Here is a 20,004-nt window from a genome sequence, read left to right as displayed (position 1 = left end):
GAACGTCATCGAAGTCCTTGATGCTGTCATATTCTTCCTCAGTTTTCTTTCTTTCCTTCCTCTTCCCGTTTTTCAATTTCTTCTTGTCTTTGAATAGGAGTTTTGCTCGGTGTTGGAAGATTTTTAGAAGATAGGCGGGCACATTTTCAAACTTAGGAATAGCGTCGTTTGAGAGTTTTAAATGGTTAGGTTTTACAGTTAAAATAGACTCATCAGGTCTTTTAACATAATCGTCGAAACTTCGTCGAAGTGTTTTACGCACACAACTGAGCTTGCTGATGGGACGAATTTGGTTCAATGGATGGCTATGATCCGCTTTTGTTTCCGAAACAAGTCAGTAGGAAATTTAAACACTGAAATATTAGGCTGTTTAGAGCTGCTGTTGATTCTATAACCAGGTATACAACACGACGTGGCCATAATTCACAATGTTCACACACGTTTAAATCATTCAACACCGTCGATAGCCTCACTGCTGCGAGGTTCAGATCAGCCTACAAGTCACTGGCAACTCGTGTGACGTAGCGCCCGAAGTGGAGGGGGAGCCTTATGGCCTGTCTATCTAGTTGGCCTTGCCTCAGCTTGCTGAGTACGTGCCTACCTCTTTCCGTAAACACCACGTGGGAGTTGAAAGTACACCTGCACCAATGGAAAATAATTGCGTGTTCAACAAAACCTCTTTCTCTCGCTTTACTGCTATAATGTAGCCCCCAATAATGCAATAGACAATGAGTGATTCTATCACATCAGAATCAGTCGCCTGCTGTTTGTGAATGTGAGTTTGTTACTGTGAGAGACATCATCTGTTTGCATGGAGGTGGAGGCTGGTGACGCAGAGATGTCAGCAACCGCACCCATGCAGGTTCTGCTCAAAGCTACTAGAAATTGCTGAGACTGCAGTTCCAGCAAGAAAGAGAACATTCTGGTAACTGTCGTGGTGTTATAAGAGAGTGTGGACAGCGAGTCAGTTCTGTGATAGTCGCATTGAGTTAGCAAGTGAACTGGTGTTAGCACTTTGTTACATTACTAAACGAGTGCACTACTAAATTTTAGCATGCCAAAGGTGTCCAGTGCCCGATTTATTGCTCTGGTTCAGGAATTCAAACAAGATTTCATAGATACTGATGGAACTATTATGCGATATACTATTTGTGATTCAAGAATTTTGTTAGATGAAAAACACCAGCCAGATCACAACAAACAACACATTTCCAGCTCTAAGCATAACAACCTCTATTACAAAATGCGTTTCAAGAGAGTTCCTCAAAAAGCCAAACAATGACTTGTGTGCAGCTCTTACAAAAGCAGGAATTCCACTCAATAAGGTTAACCATCCAGCCTTCAAAGGATTTCTTGAAAAATACACAAAGATGTCAATGACCGATGAGAATACTTCAACTACATAGAGCCTGTTTACCAAGAAACCATACAAAAAATCAAGGAGAAAGTGTCTGACTGCGATGTGGGAATCATTGTGGATGAAGCCATAGACTCAATGGAACGATATGTTTTGACCTTAGCAGGGGAGAACGTTAAGCTGCAGAAAGCCAATGCCAGTACAGTAATGAACTCTGGCCTACTGGTATTGAGTTTGACCAAGCTCCATACAGGGTTTCAGTTGTTAACCAATTGAAACCTGTGACATGCTTGGTTTATGTCCTTCACAGGGTTTGTGAATCCATAAGGAACAAATACGACATCTCTGCCCTGAAGAAGATTCAACTGAAAGCTATTGTTGCCTACAGGGAAACCACTAGCCTGCCCCTTCATTACTCGCTGGGGATCATGGATTGAGTGTGCTGCTATGTTGTGTGAGAATTTTGACAAAATTAGAGTGTTTGCGCTTTCTTTGAATCCAGCAGATGCAGGTGCAATTTCCAAGGCACAACAACTTCTGTTACCGGAGAAAATATATCATTTGCAGACAGAACTATATTGTGTCTATAGTTACAAGTACCTGACTGCAGTTATTAAACGATTAGAAGAACAAGGTGTGGAAGGGATATCTTTACTTCTGTGAGAGAGCAGTTAGATGGCTTTGCCAAAGACAAACTTGAGTCTAGTCTTCAGAAGAATCCAGACATTGAGGAATTCACATCTGTAGAGTTGCCATTCCGAGTGAATACATGGTTTGTCCCACTGGTTTCTGTGATGTCAAAAGAAGCTTTAGCATCTACAAAGACATTCTATCTCCTAATAGAAACAGACTCACTTTTAAAAATATAGAGATGCCTAATGTCTTGAAGTACAACAGCTTCATTTTTTTCCCTTCTTTTGATGACTGATATTTTGATGTACTTGTTTGTAATTCAGTAAACTAGAATAGAGGAAAGAGAAACCATTGAATTAGTTGGATAAACCAGTACCTTTTTGACCCTTTTTTTAAACCTTATTTGAGCAACTTCCTTTTTTCATCTGAAATTTGCACCTAAAAACACTTTCATTAGCCGGGGAGTGGAGAAGATCTGCATGCTCTTGCTGTTCCTTGTCAGATAAGTGGGCTGTTGTTAGGGAAGTCAGCATATCGTCCCTTCTGATCTCCACAGAGTCCCTTTTCCTAGTGGCTTGTCAAATAGTTATTGTTGAGAATGCAGTCAGTTTTGTAACTTTGACAATTTCCTTTCCAGAAAACTGAAGTATGTTTCATTTATTGTTCACATTCTTATGTACAATATTAGCAACACACAAGCTTGTTATCGAGGCACATAGTGAGTGACACAAGAAACATCGTGCAATGCCATACACTTCTCCATCACATTATGATGGTTTATGTTTACAGATCAATAAAGTATCACTGAACAAGAAATGGCTATTGTACTACAATATGTGTGGAATCTAATAAAAATCAAACACCTGTACGACTTGTATGGCATTGCACTTTACATTACTGTCTGTCCATGCATGGCATTACTCTACAATTTAGATCACTTTGGAATGTAGGACAGACAAACAAACAAGAGGAATAGTAAATTTGGACAAATAGAACTATTTCTTCCCTGTCTATTAACAATCCTTACTCAGTGCCAGAGAAATGGATATCAAGTGAATGTCTTCCTTGGTGGTACTGAAGGTCTGAATGAGACAAAACTTGATCACAGATGGCACACAGTTCAAAGGAAGTCCTCACTTTGTCATCAGCAGCTTCGTGGACAGCAAGGAGATCCTACAACACATGAAACATGTTACATAAGGGGGACAAAGGTTGTGTTTGGTTCCTAACTTCATTGTTGTAAACCTGATGTATGGAATTTAATAAAATTTCAAATGTAACAATCTGGGTTTACTTTTGACTTTACATTCCATTACGTTTTCTTCTAAAGTTTGCGAATTGTGGCAACTTTTATTGATAATAGTGCACTATGTCTTCTGGTATAGGCTAGAGCAATTTTGTAACTTTCATTCATCTGTCTCTGTCTTATCCTTGGCTTTGACAATATGAAAGTGACTGAGGTATGAGCGATTCCTTATGCAGCCAGTCCCTGCTATGAATGGTGTGAAAATGTTGCTCATAGGGTCGGTTGGTGCATGCATTTCAGTGGGCTTGGCAGACTGATATGTAATAGCAACTTCTGGCTCGGTGAGGAAAGCTAGTTGCTTTACGTCGCACCGACACAGATAGGTCTTATGACGACGTGGGACAGGGAGGGGCTAGGGGTGGGAAGGAAGCAGCCGTGGCCTTAATTAAGGTACAGCCCCAACATTTGCCTGATGTGAAAATGGGAAACCACGGAAAACCATCTTCAGGGCTGCCGACAGTGGGGTTCGAACCCACTATCTCCCGAATACTGGATACTGGCCGCACTTAAGCGACTGCAGCTATCGAGCTCGGTCGGTGAGGAAAGCAACGGGAAACTACCTCACTCCTCATTTCCCTAGTACGCTTCTTCAGTGATGCATAGCCTATCTATGACAGCTGATGGCAGAGCTGTTGAGGATCCAACCAGCCTTAGGGCTAAAGACTGAACATACACACACGTCAAGATATTGTTTAGAAGAAGGACAAAGGTACATATTGCAAAAAAAGAAAAAAAAAAATGTTTAAGTTGCGTAATGTCTGCGCAATGTAGTTAAAAGGCGATTGTCGCGTGTTTACTTGACAGCATCGCGGGATTACATGCACGAATCAGTCCTATGGCGACATGGCATGAGGGACTAATAAATCTTAAACTCCGCATCAAATACGATCACTGAATAATGAAATGTATATTTAATATCACAGTTAAGTAATAATAAAGAATGGGTGTGATGACGCAGGGGTCAAGCTGCTTGGAACCATCAAGACGGACTGGGTTCGAGTCCCGATTAATGCACGTGTGATTTTCAAGGTGAAAGTCGTGTCCGGTGGTTCGGATTTCGGAGAAAAAATGAGGTCCCGTGGCTTTATGATACTGAGATTATTGGTCACAAAACTATAAGCTTCATTCCTCCTCTTCCTCCTCCTCCTCCTAATAATAATAATAATAATGTATGTAACTACAGATACTGGTACTGACATGTGTTCTACTTAATAAAGTGTTTTTATGAATTGTCACACATTTATTTAACATTAATAACAGTGAATGTAAAATGAAGTAAAATATTTAAAAGCAACTGAACATTCAACGCTTAAGTTGCCTACAGTTTGAATGAAAGCTTAGTCAGAAAAAAAAAAAAAAAAAAAAATTGTTCATTCTGCTGGTATAGACTCGTCAAAATACCATTTCCCATGAGTAAAACGAGTCCCCGGTAATTTTCTTTCGATTTCACTTACATTTTAAAAGCACTCGTCTTTCATCGGTGCTTCACAAAGTTCAAATAATAACTTCGTATGGCTATTTCTAGCCGAATGCAGCCCTTGTAAGGCAGACCCTCCGATGAGGGTGGGCGGCATCTGCCGTGTGTAGGTAACTGCGTGTTGTGGTGGAGGATGGTGTTGGGTGTGGTGTGCGAGTTGCAGAGATGTTGGGGACAGCACAAACACCCAGTCCCCGGACCATTGGAATTAACCAATGAAGGTTAAAATCCCCGACCCGGCCGGGAATTGAACCCGGGACCCTCTGAACCGAAGGCCAGTACGCTGACCATTCAGCCAACGAGTCGGACACAAAGTCCAAATGACAACATACATTCAAAGGGGTTTTGCTCTTCGAATCTCACGGGCTTTACATGTAACTAATCTCATTATTAGACCCGTATTGAACTATGCTATGATATACTAACAATTTGTTGGTTGTTTTGATCCACCTTTTCAATACAAATTACAGTTTGTGTTGCTAAGTTGTAATGTTACAACACTAATTTACCGGGGCATACGTTCCCATGGACCTCATTAGGGCTTCCCGCACCTTCCACCATCCTGTCTTAGTTGTAAGATAAAATGGGTCCACATTTAACTCTAGTTTGTACTGGTTTGTTGTTGCTGCATTATTCTTGTAATATGGTAAGTACACAGTGTTTGTATTCTAATGTTTAATCTTGTGATAGTTTTTGTTCATTCCTGTAAGTGTTCCTTGTATTTGGTTTAATTTTGCGTATTTAAAGATCCTCGTCACGCTTCTATGTTCTGATATGAACACTCCGCCACTGCATTATTTACAAGTATTTCCTTAGTGATATTATTAGTTATATTATTTACTATTATTATTATTTATGTACGCACTCGAAACAACGGTTACATTTGTTATCAGAGCGTGTGTTATGGAAGTTTTTTAAATGTTTTTGTTTACCTAAAATGATGACAAGACAACAATTTACATTTACATAATTCTGTTGGTTCACTGATTTCTGGTCACCAACGGCCACAGATCTACCAAAGCTGCTCTGGTAAATGCAGTAATTGAGCCATTATTTGTAACTGAATTGACTCTGTGTAAGAAAAGCAAAGTATCAATTCTACCAGTTTTAAACACTGCTGTTCAGTCTGGACATCCTAGCTATTTCAAGAAACTTGTTTGCAACAATTGTTCACATTTTCATGATTGTATACAGACGACTCGCACATACTTCATACTGATAGAATTCGCAAAGTTGCTTTCAGCCCAGTATAGGCTTTCAAATAGCTGCTCAGTTTTTCAGGCTGAATTCTGGGCCATAAAGAATGCAGTGCTGTGGTGTAAAACTAACAACAAGAATGTGAAGATACTCGGTGATTCACAAGTAGCTTTGAGCTCCATTGACAACAAATACAATATGAATCCAATAGCCGAAGAATGTCCTCACATCTGTATGTCTTGGATTTGTGGTCATACAGGATTTGATGGAAACGAAAGAGCAGATACTTTAGCAAAATTAGCCGCCACATGAAACATTGGAATTACATATGATGAACCTCCTATGTGCTGTGTTAAGGCAATGTATCTGTGTAATTTGGTGAAAATTGTGAAAAAATCCATTTTTTGTTTTTTACGTTCTCATAATGTTTATACCTTGTACTTTGTTTTTGAGCTTTGTTTTATTTAAATATTAGCCATTTAAAGCCCTTAGTGGCCATTTAAATGACTCGGTGCAAGTGGGCGTTGCCGCCCATCGACACTGTTCTCATGAATATCTTTCGTTTTTCGAAGATTTTGAATTGAGCGTGCGGGTTGAATGTAAGAAATTTTGTTGCTGTGGGTCTTTATGTTGGCTATTCTGATGGACTATCAATATATCGAGTGGAATTGGTGCTTATTTCAAGGATGGAGCTTGTCCATGTGTTGGATGTAAACAAAGAGTTGTGATCTCACGTTTTGTGTTTATCATTCGTGTTTTAGGCCTACTCTGCTTTTCTGTAATTTATTAAATGTTACATTTGTAATAAGTGTATTATAAATGATCCATAAACAATAACAGTATCTACTTAGTGCAAGCAGCTTAGTTTTTGAGGTTGGGATTTGTGAGGTTGTGTTATTATCAGTGTACATAATGGGCAGAAGAATTGAGACTTGTTGTCGCCGGAAGAAACGACCTAGTAAAGTGTTGGATAAAGTGAAACAATGACATTTCTAACAGGAATAAGAATGTAAGTACTATTTTACATGATCAAGTAGGGGAAGTTAAAATCCCCACACCAGATATTGTGCCCGGGGAATGCATAATGTAATTTGGGCTAAGCATCCGAAGGAAGTGTTTATGTCAAGTAAAGAACTGGAGATTGCTGTAACATCAGCAAGTGCTGAATTCAACATGGGTTGTAAAGCAAGTGAGAAACTAAAAGCTAGTGTTAGAGGTGTTAAAGTTACCAGCTCAGGACAGAAAATTAGTGTAATGAGGGACCACAGTGGAGTGTCTGGGCGACAAGTGTTCAAAAAGCCCGAAGGAAACTAAAACTCTCTAAACTGCTAGTGAGGCCAGGAAGAAGGCAGCAGAGGGTCCAACATATGGTGCTGGGGAGTTTTAAGTCAACTAGATTCAAGTATTGGACTATTGTTCATCTATAAAATATCAATCTCTTTTTCCTCAGAATTTATTTTCCAGCACTTTTCAAAATTCAAAATGCTCCTCGTGCCACAGTTTTCAATCAATCTACTTGAAACCTTTAGGATAGTTTCAGATACAACATAACAAACTGATGTGCAAATTTTAAAATACATGCAATAGTTCAGTGGCAATCTAGTTTTTTCTCATCATGATTGTTACAAGTGAACTATGTAGGATGAGTGGAATGTAATTTTTTTTAAAGACTTTATTGGCGAAGTACCATATAATGTTTCATTTATCGTGACCTAACCTGTACTGTTATTTGTAGAGCATAAGATAATTTAATGACCTAACCTGTACTGTATAATGTTGTAACATAGGCATTTGTAAATAGTAGAATTCTGTCTATAGTCCCTGGAAAGATCTAGAAAGTTGCATAACTTTTGTACTGGGTGTATTACTTTGTTGGTATGTGTTCTAGAAAGTGTGTTCTGTTCATTCTGGAAAAATACGACCTTCGCGATCATGCGTATTCTAGAATGTTAGTCTGAGTTCTCGATCGAAAGTAAGGTTGTGATTGGTGAGTCTAGGTGGCGATAGGGGACACGTGCACGCTGATTGGTTGCCTCCAAGGCCAGTAATTCCTATATATAGTGAGCGAGGTAGTGTTCAAAGGTATTCTGTATCCTGAATTCTGTTGGTCTCGGTTATCTGTCTGCGAGCAGCCTATCTGGATGACGTCCCTCCGGTTTTCGGGATGGCACACTCCCCGGGTAAGCACTCTTGAATTCCGTTCCTGTTAAAAATTCCGTAATGTTCCGATTTGGTTTTCATACAGGAGTCTGCCCTAACCTCGCCTAGATTCACCAAATTAGTTACTTATGACGCCTTAGTTTTTCTGCTAGACTTACCTGTTCGTTTTCCGAGGCATTCCCGTTTTGTTTTACTAAAATATGTATATTGTAGTTTAATAGTATTTCCCTTGGGGTTTGCCTCTCATAGTTTTGTATCACTTTAGGTACGGTACGCTAGATTTTGGATAACCTGTAAATTGCATTGTACTACTGCACTGGTAACTAGATGTACAGCTGATTTGTAATTTGAATTTACACTGCTACGAACAACCTATGTATATCACTGAACTTATAGGTCATAACTTGGAATGTATATGTAGAATTATCTTGTAAATAATATTTTTAAAACTAAGGATCACGGTGATTCATTTCGGAATCCGCTATCTAAGCCATGTCCATGCCTTTGGTAGGTTCCCAGGCCTTCCATCTTCCCTTATTGTCGTTCACTAGTTGGCGCTACTGATAGTTACGTACTTGTTTTGTTGGAGATCTGCGTATGCTAGCTACTGTTTTTCCGAGTGTGTAGTGTTTACTTATATTGTGTATTGTGCTCTTACCTTCCCCTTTTAACTGTGTTTGTGCCTTGTTTAGTGTTACCACTGTAGTAGAGGTAACAATGATCATCATAAAATATATTTAAAAAGTTAAGCCTATGTGAAATAATTTGTTCCTTTCAGTGTAATTAAAATTTGTCAAAACCCACACATCACTTCTTTTATATTGGTCTTTTAAAACCAAGATTAAATTTTAAGCCAGATCTGCTGAGCCGTTTGGCATGAGGAGCATTTTATAAATACATCAAAAATTGTTAAAAATATTGATAAATTTATGAATATCTCAAAAACTGTTATTGATAGAAACTTGAAACTTTGTATGTTGTATCATGCTGATACTGATATTAAATGATCAAAATTCTAAGGTGATAGGATGAAAACTGTATTTTAGGATTTTCACAGATGCAGCAAATCAAGAAATATAATCAATGGAACAATAGCTGGACTTCTAGCTTGAAAGGATCCCCAAAGTTACAGATCGACTTCAGTGTTAAGTGTTCATGCCTAACTTTGTCCAAACGCAATTTCTATAGGGACATGGAAGATTTAAATCTTACCTCGAGCAATTTCGATTCCAAATTACAGATGCTCGAACAGTGGATCATCTAGTTTTCTCCTGCCCCGTGTTTGGAATGAAAAGACTTATATTTGAGTACCACCTGAATAGTTGTGATCTTGTATTTTGTAAACCACTGCGCGATAAGCCTTGTTGTTTTAAGCAATTCTTTAACAAACTGAACTCTTAATCTTTTGTTTGAAAATATTTTTAAATTATAAACTACAGCCTTAATGTACATAATATTATGTACTGAATTTTTAATAATAATCATAATTTCAAGTAGATAGGTCTTCCTTGATACTCGATAGTCACGTTGATCCTGACAACCTAAGAAAGGTATTTATCATGCGACATGGCAATTAAAGGGTTCAATATACTACGTAACATCAAAACACGTCATCCGAATATATTGATGAAGGTCAAAGAAATAATCCTAGTATAATTCTACATGAAAATACCCTATTCAAAGAACTATTTAACATATGTTTAATAATAATAATAATAATGTTATTTGCTTTTACGTCTCACTAACTGGACTGACATGCATAGACTTTGACTAAATAACGTAAAATCTCAAGCTATAATAATTTCACATTCTCGGTTTTTTTCAAAAACCATAAGCAACTTCACTTTACCAAAACTCTACCTACAAAATTCACCCATTGATTTCAGTGAATCTGTCAAAGATCTCGACGTTATTATAGATGAACATCTTTCTTGGAAGCAGCAGGTCACCAGCATCTCCAGGAAAGTATTTGCGACACTTAACTCACTTAGAAGATTCCGCAACATATTTTCTTGAGTATTAAAAGAACGCCTCATTTGCACTCTGGTATTACCTTATTTCGACTACTGTAACGCCGTGTACAACGACCTGACTGCTACTCTTAAACGTTACTTTGACCATGTTACACCTGCCTACGATGAACTCGGTTGGCTAAAACTCAAACAGCGCCGTAATCTTCATGCTTTATGCTTTCTTCGTCGAATACTCTCCTCATGCTCACCTCCCTACTTGTACAGTCAATTTCATCACCTCTCATCCAATCACAGTTTTGGAACATGGTCAAAATCTGATACACTCTTATCTATTCCACCTCACCACACCACACGATATACAAACTCATTTGTTACTTCTTCAGCACGACAATGGAATGCACTACCCGTCTCTGTCAGAGGAGCCTCTCCTGCTAGTTTTGGGCAACTTTGTCACCGCTACCTACTAAGTAATATTATGGAAATACTGTAGATTTAGCCTTTCTCAAACTATAGACGTTATATAATTCCAATGTTATTACCAAGGATAATAGAATTTAGCTAATCATGTCATAACTGTGTAAATAATCATCTTCATCATCATTACCATCATCATAATCATCATCATTCTCCTATTTTTTCTTATTTTTTATCATAACATTGTACTGTTTAGTAGATGTTTCAATTGTAAGTATATTTATTTCTATTTTGCACATGTAGATTCTGTATTTTCTGGTTAGATGGAAGAGAGGGCCTAATGGCCTTAATCTTGCCAGACAAAATAAATCCATTGTATTGTATTGTAACTACTTTTACGGTTTTTAGAGACGCCGAGGTGCCGGAATTTAGTCCCGCAGGAGTTCTTTTACGTGCCAGTAAATCTACGGACACGAGGCTGACGTATTTGAGCACCTTCAAATACCACCAGACTGAGCCAGGATCGAACCTGCCAAGTTGGGATCGGAAGGCCAGGGCCTCAACCGTCTGAGCCCGGCAACATATGTTTAAAACTAAGGTTAGGTTGAAGGAAGAATCTCACCTTCCAATACCCATTTGTTTTTTAATGCTAGTCTATGTAATTAGTTACATTATTTCAAAAAGTGCACGTTTCATTCCTAATGTGGAACATCTTCAGTTAAATGATATAAAATGTTCCTTCATGTTGAGTTGAAACCTCAACAAGTCAATGTGTGCACTGAGAATAGACTTTTAAAAATTTAAATTTCAAACACAATCACTGGGGGGAAACTCCTTGGAAGTTAAGTTTTTGTTATAAAGTTTTAAGATGTTGAAGGGAGTCTGTAACAAAAAGAAAGAAAAACTGTTTTAGAAAAAAGTAATAGAGAAAAAACCTTGTGAATATATGGTGGTGAAGAAACACACATGTTGTACACAGTTCATTTTTTTGATGCTTGATATAGTTCATCTTGCCGGGGTGAGTGGCTCAGTGGCTCAGTCCGGTGGTGTTTGAAGGTGCTCAAATACGACAGCCCCGTGACGGTAGATTTACTGGCACGTAAAAGAACTCCTGCGGGACTAAATTCCGGCACCTCGGCGTCTCCGAAGACCTTAAAAAGTAGTTAGTGGGACGTAACACAAATATTTAGTTCATCTTCTGTGCAGGAGGCTGGACATAGTCGACACTGGAGCACACGTTGGATGGTCTGGTCTTCTCCGCAGTCACATTGGATTTTTTCTTGATCTATGTAGCCCCATCTTGCCAAATTAACCTTGGATCTGCAAACTCCAGATCTCAGTCTATTCAGGAACTTCCAGGTCATCCATTCTTCGTCGTAGCCAGGAGGAAGGTAGGATGTAGCCCTCCATAACTGCAACCTGGCTTTTTCAGTAGGTTCTGAGAAAACTCTTCCTTGACTTTAAACGTTGCAGATGCGGTTCATGCCCATATAGAGGATGGGTCCTTTCCTGTTCTACTGTCTTTCTTTCCTTGTTCGCAGCTATTTCTCTTCAAACAGAAGGAGGTGCTATTCCTGCAAGCTGATAGAGCCATTCAACTGGAGTGGATTTCAAACAACCTGTTATAATTCTGCAAGTTTCAATGAGAGCTATATCCACCTCTTTGGCATATGTTGAATTATACCAGACAGGACACGCATACTCTGCCGCAGAATAGCATAGTGCCATTGCAGAAGTTTGGATGGTTTCAGGTTGGCTACCCCACTGTGATCCGGCCAGTTTCCGTAAAAGATTGTTCCTGGTGGAGACTTTCGATTTGCAGTTCATGCAGTGCTTCTTGAAAGTAAAAGATCTATCAAGTGTCACTCCTAGATATTTTGGAGACTCGCAGTGTTCCAGGTCGACTCCTGACCATACTATCTTTAACTTGCGAGTAGCTTCCCTGTTTCTCAGATGAAAAGCACACACTTGTGTCTTTGAGGGGTTCGGTTTAAGCTGGTTTGTGCTGTAATATCTAGAAAGATCATTAAGGGCATCCGTGAGGGTGTTCTCCACTGTTTCAAAATCTCTTCTCCGAGTGGCTAGAGCGAGATCGGCATACAAGAAGCTACTGCAATTGGGGGCTATGGGTTGGTCGTTTGTGTATATATTGAACAGAATTGGAGCCAGCACACTTCCTTGCGGAAGACCGTTTTTCTGTAGTCTCCATCGACTACGCTGTTCTTGGAAATCAACAAAGAACCTGCGATTCTGCAAAAGAGTGGCGATGAATCTTGTTAGGTTAAAGTCCTTCGTTACATTGTAGACCTTGACTAATAGTAGCTGGTGGTTGACAGTGTCGTACGCTGCTGATAAGTCGACAAATATCACTCCTGTCACCTTACGAGCCTCAAACCCATCTTCTATAAACTGTGTGAGGTTTATTAACTGTCCAGTACAGCTTTTACCAGGATGAAATCCAGATTGCTGAGGTATAAGTAATGGGTCAATTACAGGTAATAGGCGATTTAAGATCAATCTTTCCAGCAGTTTGTAAAGGTGACATAGTAGTGCAATTGGTCTAAAATTATTTGGATCATTCCCCTCTTTGCCAGGTTTCAGCAAGGCAATCACTCGGCTCTTCCGTCATATCTTTGGAATTTGGTTTCTGCTCAAACAGTTATTAAAGAGTTGGAGAATCCATTTCTTCGTCATTAAGCCAAAGTGTTTAATTTACTCAGTTCGTACATCATCCAAGGCAGCTAATTTTCCATTTTTTTGGCTAGTTGCTTTACGTCGCACCGACACAGATAGGTCTTATGGCGACGATGGGTCAGGAAATGCCTAGGAGTGGGAAGGAAGCGGCCGTGGCCTTAATTAAGGTACAGCCCCAGCATTTGCCTGGTGTGAAAATGGGAAACCACGGAAAACCATTTTCAGGGCTGCCGACAGTGGGGTTCGAACCTACTATCTCCCGAATACTGGATACTGGCCGCAATTAAGCGACTGCAGCTATCGAGCTCGGTATTTTCCATTTTTACTCCATTTGATAGCCTTCTCTAATTCTTCCATGCTGAATGATGATGTTAGGTCGTCGCTCTTGTCATGCTCTTCTCTTTGCAGTTTCGGTTTTTGTGATTTGTGGGTTGCCTTCCCATTCAGCAGTAACTGATGTGCTATTTGGTTAGCAGTGATATTATGTGTGGTGATCTTGGTTGGATCATTGCTTAGACGTCTCAGAAGTGTCTCTTTTGAGATCCAAGTTTTCAATAGTTTGTATCCACTGGTCCCTTTTGGTCTGTCTAATAGAGGAAATAAGCTTGTTCCCTGCTTCCACAGTTGCTTCACTGAAAGGATTTTCTTCCAATGAGTTGCTGTATTCTGCAAGTAGGGTGGCTTGATCTGAAGTAAGCCCGGGGATATAAGATGTTCGACAGCCACGGGGGGATAGACATCCTTGAGCATCTCTTTACAACTGTGGTGAAGGTGTCATAGTAACTGGGTACTGGTTCTATAGCAGATATTTCGGCGTCCAGTAATTCCGCAAATCTTGACCAGTCTGCCTTCTTAAAATTAAACCTCCTCCGAAAGGATACCATCTGAGGTCTTATAGCAGCAAATACTTGGCACATTATTGGTCGATGCTGTGTATTGGGTATTGGGGAACAGACAGATTTTATACATTGTTGGCTGATATTGCTGCTGCCAAATATGAGGTCAGGATTGTAAGCTCTCCTCCACCTGCCACTGTTAAAGGATCCAGGTAGTTTTGCATCATGGATTAAAGTCAGCTGGCTTATTTCTGCCCATTCTTGTACTGCTGTCCTGTTCTCATCTTCATGGTCATAGGCCAGAGAGGACTATGGCTGTTCAAATCACCGCTCACAATTTGCACATGCTTGTTTCCGAAATTGGATGGTTTGTTTACAGTGAATTGAGCACCAGGTGGTTTATAAAGGGATGAAATGGTGCAATTAACTGTTTCTACAGTAAGGATTTCAATGTTGTTTTTCTCTGTGAATGCTGTGGATGAAATCTGGATATCTGGATGAACAAAAATAGCACTTCCATATTTATCATGGGGTCTTTCAATGGCGAGACGCATTCCATCTATTTTTGGCCTGCGAATATCACAACTTCTATGTGTCTCCTGTATGCACAGTATATGGCATTGGTGCTTCCTGCATAGTTCTGGTAGCAGTTCTTCTTTGGCTGGTGTTATGCCTTCTATGTTAACAGAGATAATCGTTAACTGTGGCCCTGAAAAGGGATTAGGTGTGAATGTTCCTGGTGTGAAAGGATCAGCTGTCAGGTTATTAATTCTCTGACGTTGCCCAGGGTACACCCGATTGCTTTTATTATCTTGATCACAAATCATCGCATCTTTGGGGAGGCTTCTTGCGTGAAGTGTCGAAGGAACAATCAAAATGCTTATCTCCCAGCTGGTCCCGCTAGGTTTCCTTTCCTTTGCCTCATGCTCCTCTCACAGCCATACACATACACACTCAGTCAATTGACGAAGTAAGGGAAGAAGTAAACATAGCAGGACCTTCCTTTGACACTTCACTGCCGTATATTCACAAGATTTTTTTCTCCATTTCTTTTTTCTAAAGACTCCCTTCACATCTTAAAACTTAACAAAAACTTAACCTCAATTTCAGTTATTCTTAAGGAGTTTCCCCTGGTCATCGTATTTAAAATTTTACATTTAATTTTTTTTTTTTTTTTTTTGTCTATCCTCAAGATATTTAAAGTACATACTTCTCCAGCATTTTGAAGAAAGAACGTCCCTTACTTACAGATTTTATCTCAAACTTGTGAACACTGACGTGTTGAGTGTTTTTATTTCATTTATGCCAATTTTTGTATTCCATTTCCTTTTTAGCTGAAGATGTTCCACATTAAGAACGAAACTTGTACTTTTTAAAATAATGTAACTAGATTTTAAGCTGGAATATGTATTAAAATTACACAGACTAAATGGATCAGAAGTAAGAAAGGATCTGAAGGAAATAGGCCTTACAACAGACGACACCATAAATAAGACAAAACTGAATACAAAACTCAAGAATACAAACCTCAGCTTTACCCTTACATGAAACAAACTAACAACACACATGTTTTCAACTGAGGGAAAAAGGACACGAAGTTCGGAGCGTCTGAAGAAGTACTGGGAGAACCGCAAAGCCTGAACAATCCCTTCAAAGAGACCTGAACGATGGACTGACTAAAGTGATCCTATGCAGTCAGAAGACTAACAGTAAAAAATAAGTGTTGGAAGGTAGGATTCTTCCTTCAACCTAACCTTACTTGAGTTGATGCCAATACGGGACAAAATTATGAGATTTATAACTTGTAAATATTCAACATGAATATTCGTCTGCTTAACAACAAGCTCTTAAAATTTCCATTTTTCCCAACTCCCAGAAGGTTTGTTTTCCTATATACCCATTTTATCACAACTCCAGCTATCGCTGGTCTTCACACAATATACTGGCTGGTCCAGTTTTATGCTACCCTTCACATTCTGAAAGACATCAGTCCCTCTCGCTGAACCAGGGTAGAAGACATACTCGGCTTCTTGTTTTCACTTTTACATCCTGGCTATACTTGTACTTTCCGTGAAGAAATGTAACAGATTTTTCAAAACTTCACTCAGTTTCCAGAAACATGACAAATAGAACAACATTTAACAGTCTTCACAATTTTTAAGTATTTCCTCCAGCCAACCAACAGTTGTATTAAATACAGTTGGACCCACACTTACAACTAAATTCTTCCAAGTTTGAAGCTATGCACATTTTTAAATCACAGATTTCCATTGCATTTGTTGAATGTACTTTATCTCAAGTTTTTTATGTATCACTGTTATTGTATATGCCTTTCTTCTTTATGTTGTTTTAGCTGATGATGACCTTTAGGCTAGGTCGAAACATGTCCTATGTAGCTTTTTAGACAGACCATTTATCAAATGGCAAACGTGTATTGAACAGGTGGTCTTCATACAATTACACACATTTGTATCTTAGATACCGAAATAGGCTTGCACCATGCGACATCAGCATCATTTAGTATCACTCTGTTTCATAATAGAACACATATGAAGTGAATGTGTTGTAGCCTAAACTATCTTGCTTTCTCAAATCAAGAAAGGGGTTTAGTACAGAGCCACCTTAAACACAATATGGTGGACCATTGTAGGATTCCGACGATAATGCTTTAAAGGCCATCGGCAATCACTTAGGGCTGCACCAATCTCATCACGTTTTTGGTGAGGGACATCGGTCGGGTATTGTTTCCTCTGCAGCAGCCAAAATTCCAGTTGTAATGGAACAAACATGGTCAAGAGACTGCAGCATATTATTGGCATATCTCTGGTCAATTTGCCTGCCAAAGTAACCAGCGCTTCGGTATTTCGGACTGTCTACGATTCAAGAGCGTGAGAAGTATCAGGCACTTTACAATGGCAAAAAATGAGAGTATCCTCCTATTCACCATCATAGGAGGATACTCTCATTTTTCGCCATTGTAAAGTGAAAACCGTCAATACGGAATGATTCTAATATCTTGTAAAAGTATCAGGCAATCATCAATATCACAGAGGTCATCGTGTACCTGCCACCATAACAGGGAAACTAGCTCACAGCTGCACAAGGTGAGAGAATGTGCCATGTGTTCACCAAGATCAAACTGGTTGATCAGTTGTTCAAGAATTCTCCTCCTAGCGCAGCGAGGGTGATACGGGCATTCATGTCTGCCAGCAAGAGGAAAGGAGGGGGCAACTGAGCGATCAGATCTTGGATTTCTTGCAGGCTTACATTGGAAAGTACACGTTGCACACCGTTATTATTGGCAACAGAACAACTGTGTCCAGTCCAGTTAGTTGCACTTCGGTGAAGATGTCTGTGCATACTAGGGTACAAATGCCCCTAGTCGCTGTGACATGCACAGTCGTGTCCAGTTCTCAAATGAGATTCCTGTAGACAGACTGTGGAGGTTGCAGAGATGTTATTATTTATCATATGGCTACACATTACAATTAGGCAAGTAAAGTTTTATTATGATATCTAACATGGTAACATTCTGCAAGGCTGTTCAAATGCCTTGTGATGCAGCTTTGCTTCCAGGAACTAACAAGTTTGAAGTCGGACGCTGAGGGTTGTATTCCGGGCGCTGTTTAGCCACTGCAGCGTGTCGGCAGAGGAACCCCATGTGCTGCCACATCATTTATGGTTCTTAGTTTGGCTACAGTCTTGTAGGAGAGCGTTGTGGGTGTTGTGCTCAAGTAGACTAACCTGCTGCACAGGTGGAAGCATGCTCTTACTGTCTTTATTTATTTTAATTTTTTAGCCAACATAGGACTACTTTAGTCAGGTTTATGGAATTTTTCTTCTTTTCTGTCAGCCCAATACTGTTTCATCCTTTCTGAACGTAATTTTCTTTCTGCTTCTAGAATCACTCTTCCTATTCTCTGTTTGTTGATTTTCGTTTGTAGTCTAGTGTGTTTATCTTTCAATACCTTGAGTGTATTTGTTTTGTATTTTAAATCTTCTACTGTAATATGTAACTCCCTCATGTCTTCTTACTGTATACACTAGTGTCCAAAAGTTAAGCATAATCACTAGGGCATCTTTTTGTATGAAGGCCGAAAGAAAGCTCGAGTATACATACATGTGTTTCATGAATTGACTGATTAAATAAGGGCAATTTGTTAGGGCATTTGTTTTTGAATTTTTCGCCGTTTAGAAGAGATAGGTCATTTTTGGAGCAATTTTAGGTCATTTTTGGCATTTTTAATTGCTTTCTGGTAAGTGTTCTATTTGGATGTTTAAATAATATTTATGTTTTCAATAATTGTCTATTATGTTTAACTTAGACAAATAGCTTGCTCAAGAAAGAAAGTAGACTTGCAACATAACCTGCTGCCACTAGTTTTCAAGGAAAGAGTATTTTCAACTCGATTACACTTCCAAGAAAAACCATAAGCAGTACCTGCTTCCCCTATATTTAAGACGCATAATGGACTCGCCCAAGCTGGACATTGCTCCTTATCTTCAGCTAGACAAGAAGGAAGTCAATCGCCCGCGGCTGAGAGTCGAGTGAGTTCTTTGTTGACAAGTACTGTGAGATGCCCAAAGTAAACACGCGAGAAGTCACGCGAAAGCAAATTGCTAACGCTTAATATTTTAATGAGCTGCTATATATAAATATGTACCCTGTTTAATGGCCTTTCAACTAGTACTAACATAATTACCCAGTAACAATATTTTCTCAATGTAAAAATATTAATGATTTTTTTTGCAAAATCTGGTAAAATTACGCAAGTTTTTAAAGAGCGTGAGAGGTCGCGCGTGAGCAAATTGCCCCAACGCTTACACTTGTACATTTCAATGAATGATTTGGTCACAATTCGAGATAAAACATTTCACTGGAAGTCACCATAAACCTCATGAACTTAAGAAACTTTCTTGATAATGCAATCATGTAAGAATGCACTACGCAAAGAGTTGCACGCAGCAGGCAATACACTGACGATAATCAGGGAAGGGAGGAATGAAACGAGCGCCCTCCTACTGTAGCTAGCAACGAGATTATAAACAAATATTTACAAAGTGCGGCAACTCACGTGTTAAAGGATGTGCAACTGTTAAATTAAAACAATTTGTTACACAATATGGAAAAAATATTTTTTCCACTGATGGGAAAATATTATTTTGCAAAGTGTATGATGTGCAAGTTTCAGCACAAAAGAAATTTACAGTTGAACAAGTGCCGCAAGAAAAACATAAACGTGGTGTACAGCGACTTGAAGATAAAATAAATCGTGGCTTACGCCAGGCACTACTGGGTGAATCTTCAACATTTCCAGCGTTTTGTGAGAAAATGTGTACAGTATATCTATGCGCCGATATTCCACTGAACAAATTGAACCATCCAAAGCTGCGTACATTCCTAGAAGAGGAGACTGGAAAATCTATACGAGATCCCAGAACGTTAAGAAGAATCTACGTTGGAAGGTGCTATGACAAAACATTACAAGAAATAAGGATAAGGGTAGGAGACGGAAACATCGGGTATGCATAGATGAAACAACAGACAGTATGTGACAATATATAGCCAACGTTATTGTAGGCGTTCTGGAAGCAGGGAATGCTGGAGAACCATTTCTACTACATTGTGAGCAATTGGACAAAGCTAAGTGGTCAACAATTAGCAAACTGTTTGACCAGTCTTTGAGGCTATTGTGGCCCGATGGCATTCGGAATGACAATGTGCTGCTTTTAATAACAGATGCAGCATCCTACATGGTAAAGGCTGCAAATTCGTTTCGTGTGCTCTTCTCGAAAATGGTGCATGTCACATGCTTCGCTCATGTGTTACATCGGACCACGGACGAGGTACGACAATTTTCCTGAAGTTGACAAGTTAATTGGGTGAATAAAGAAAGTGTTTTTAAAAGCCCCATCTAGAGTTCTAGCATATAAAACAGAAGCTCCTGAAATTCCCT

General features: G+C 39.3%; 1 protein-coding gene across 2 annotated transcripts in view; it reads right to left on the bottom strand.

The window, feature by feature from the left end:
- Positions 1-2,598: 2,598 nt before the first annotated feature.
- The window catches only part of LOC136876032 (E3 ubiquitin-protein ligase ZNF598), a 210,503-nt gene continuing 193,097 nt past the window's right edge, over positions 2,599-20,004 (bottom strand). For both annotated transcript variants that reach the window (XM_067149643.2, XM_067149644.2), the window contains one exon: positions 2,599-3,163. In XM_067149643.2, coding sequence (XP_067005744.2) covers positions 3,014-3,163 — 150 coding nt within the window. In that variant the 3' untranslated portion in view covers positions 2,599-3,013. The remainder of the gene's footprint in view (positions 3,164-20,004) is intronic.

This window comes from Anabrus simplex, chromosome 6 (genome assembly GCF_040414725.1).
Source record: "Anabrus simplex isolate iqAnaSimp1 chromosome 6, ASM4041472v1, whole genome shotgun sequence".
NCBI classification, from domain to species: Eukaryota; Metazoa; Arthropoda; class Insecta; order Orthoptera; family Tettigoniidae; genus Anabrus; species Anabrus simplex.
Note: the sequence above shows the minus strand (reverse complement) of the source record. Positions and strands in the feature narration are given on the sequence as shown.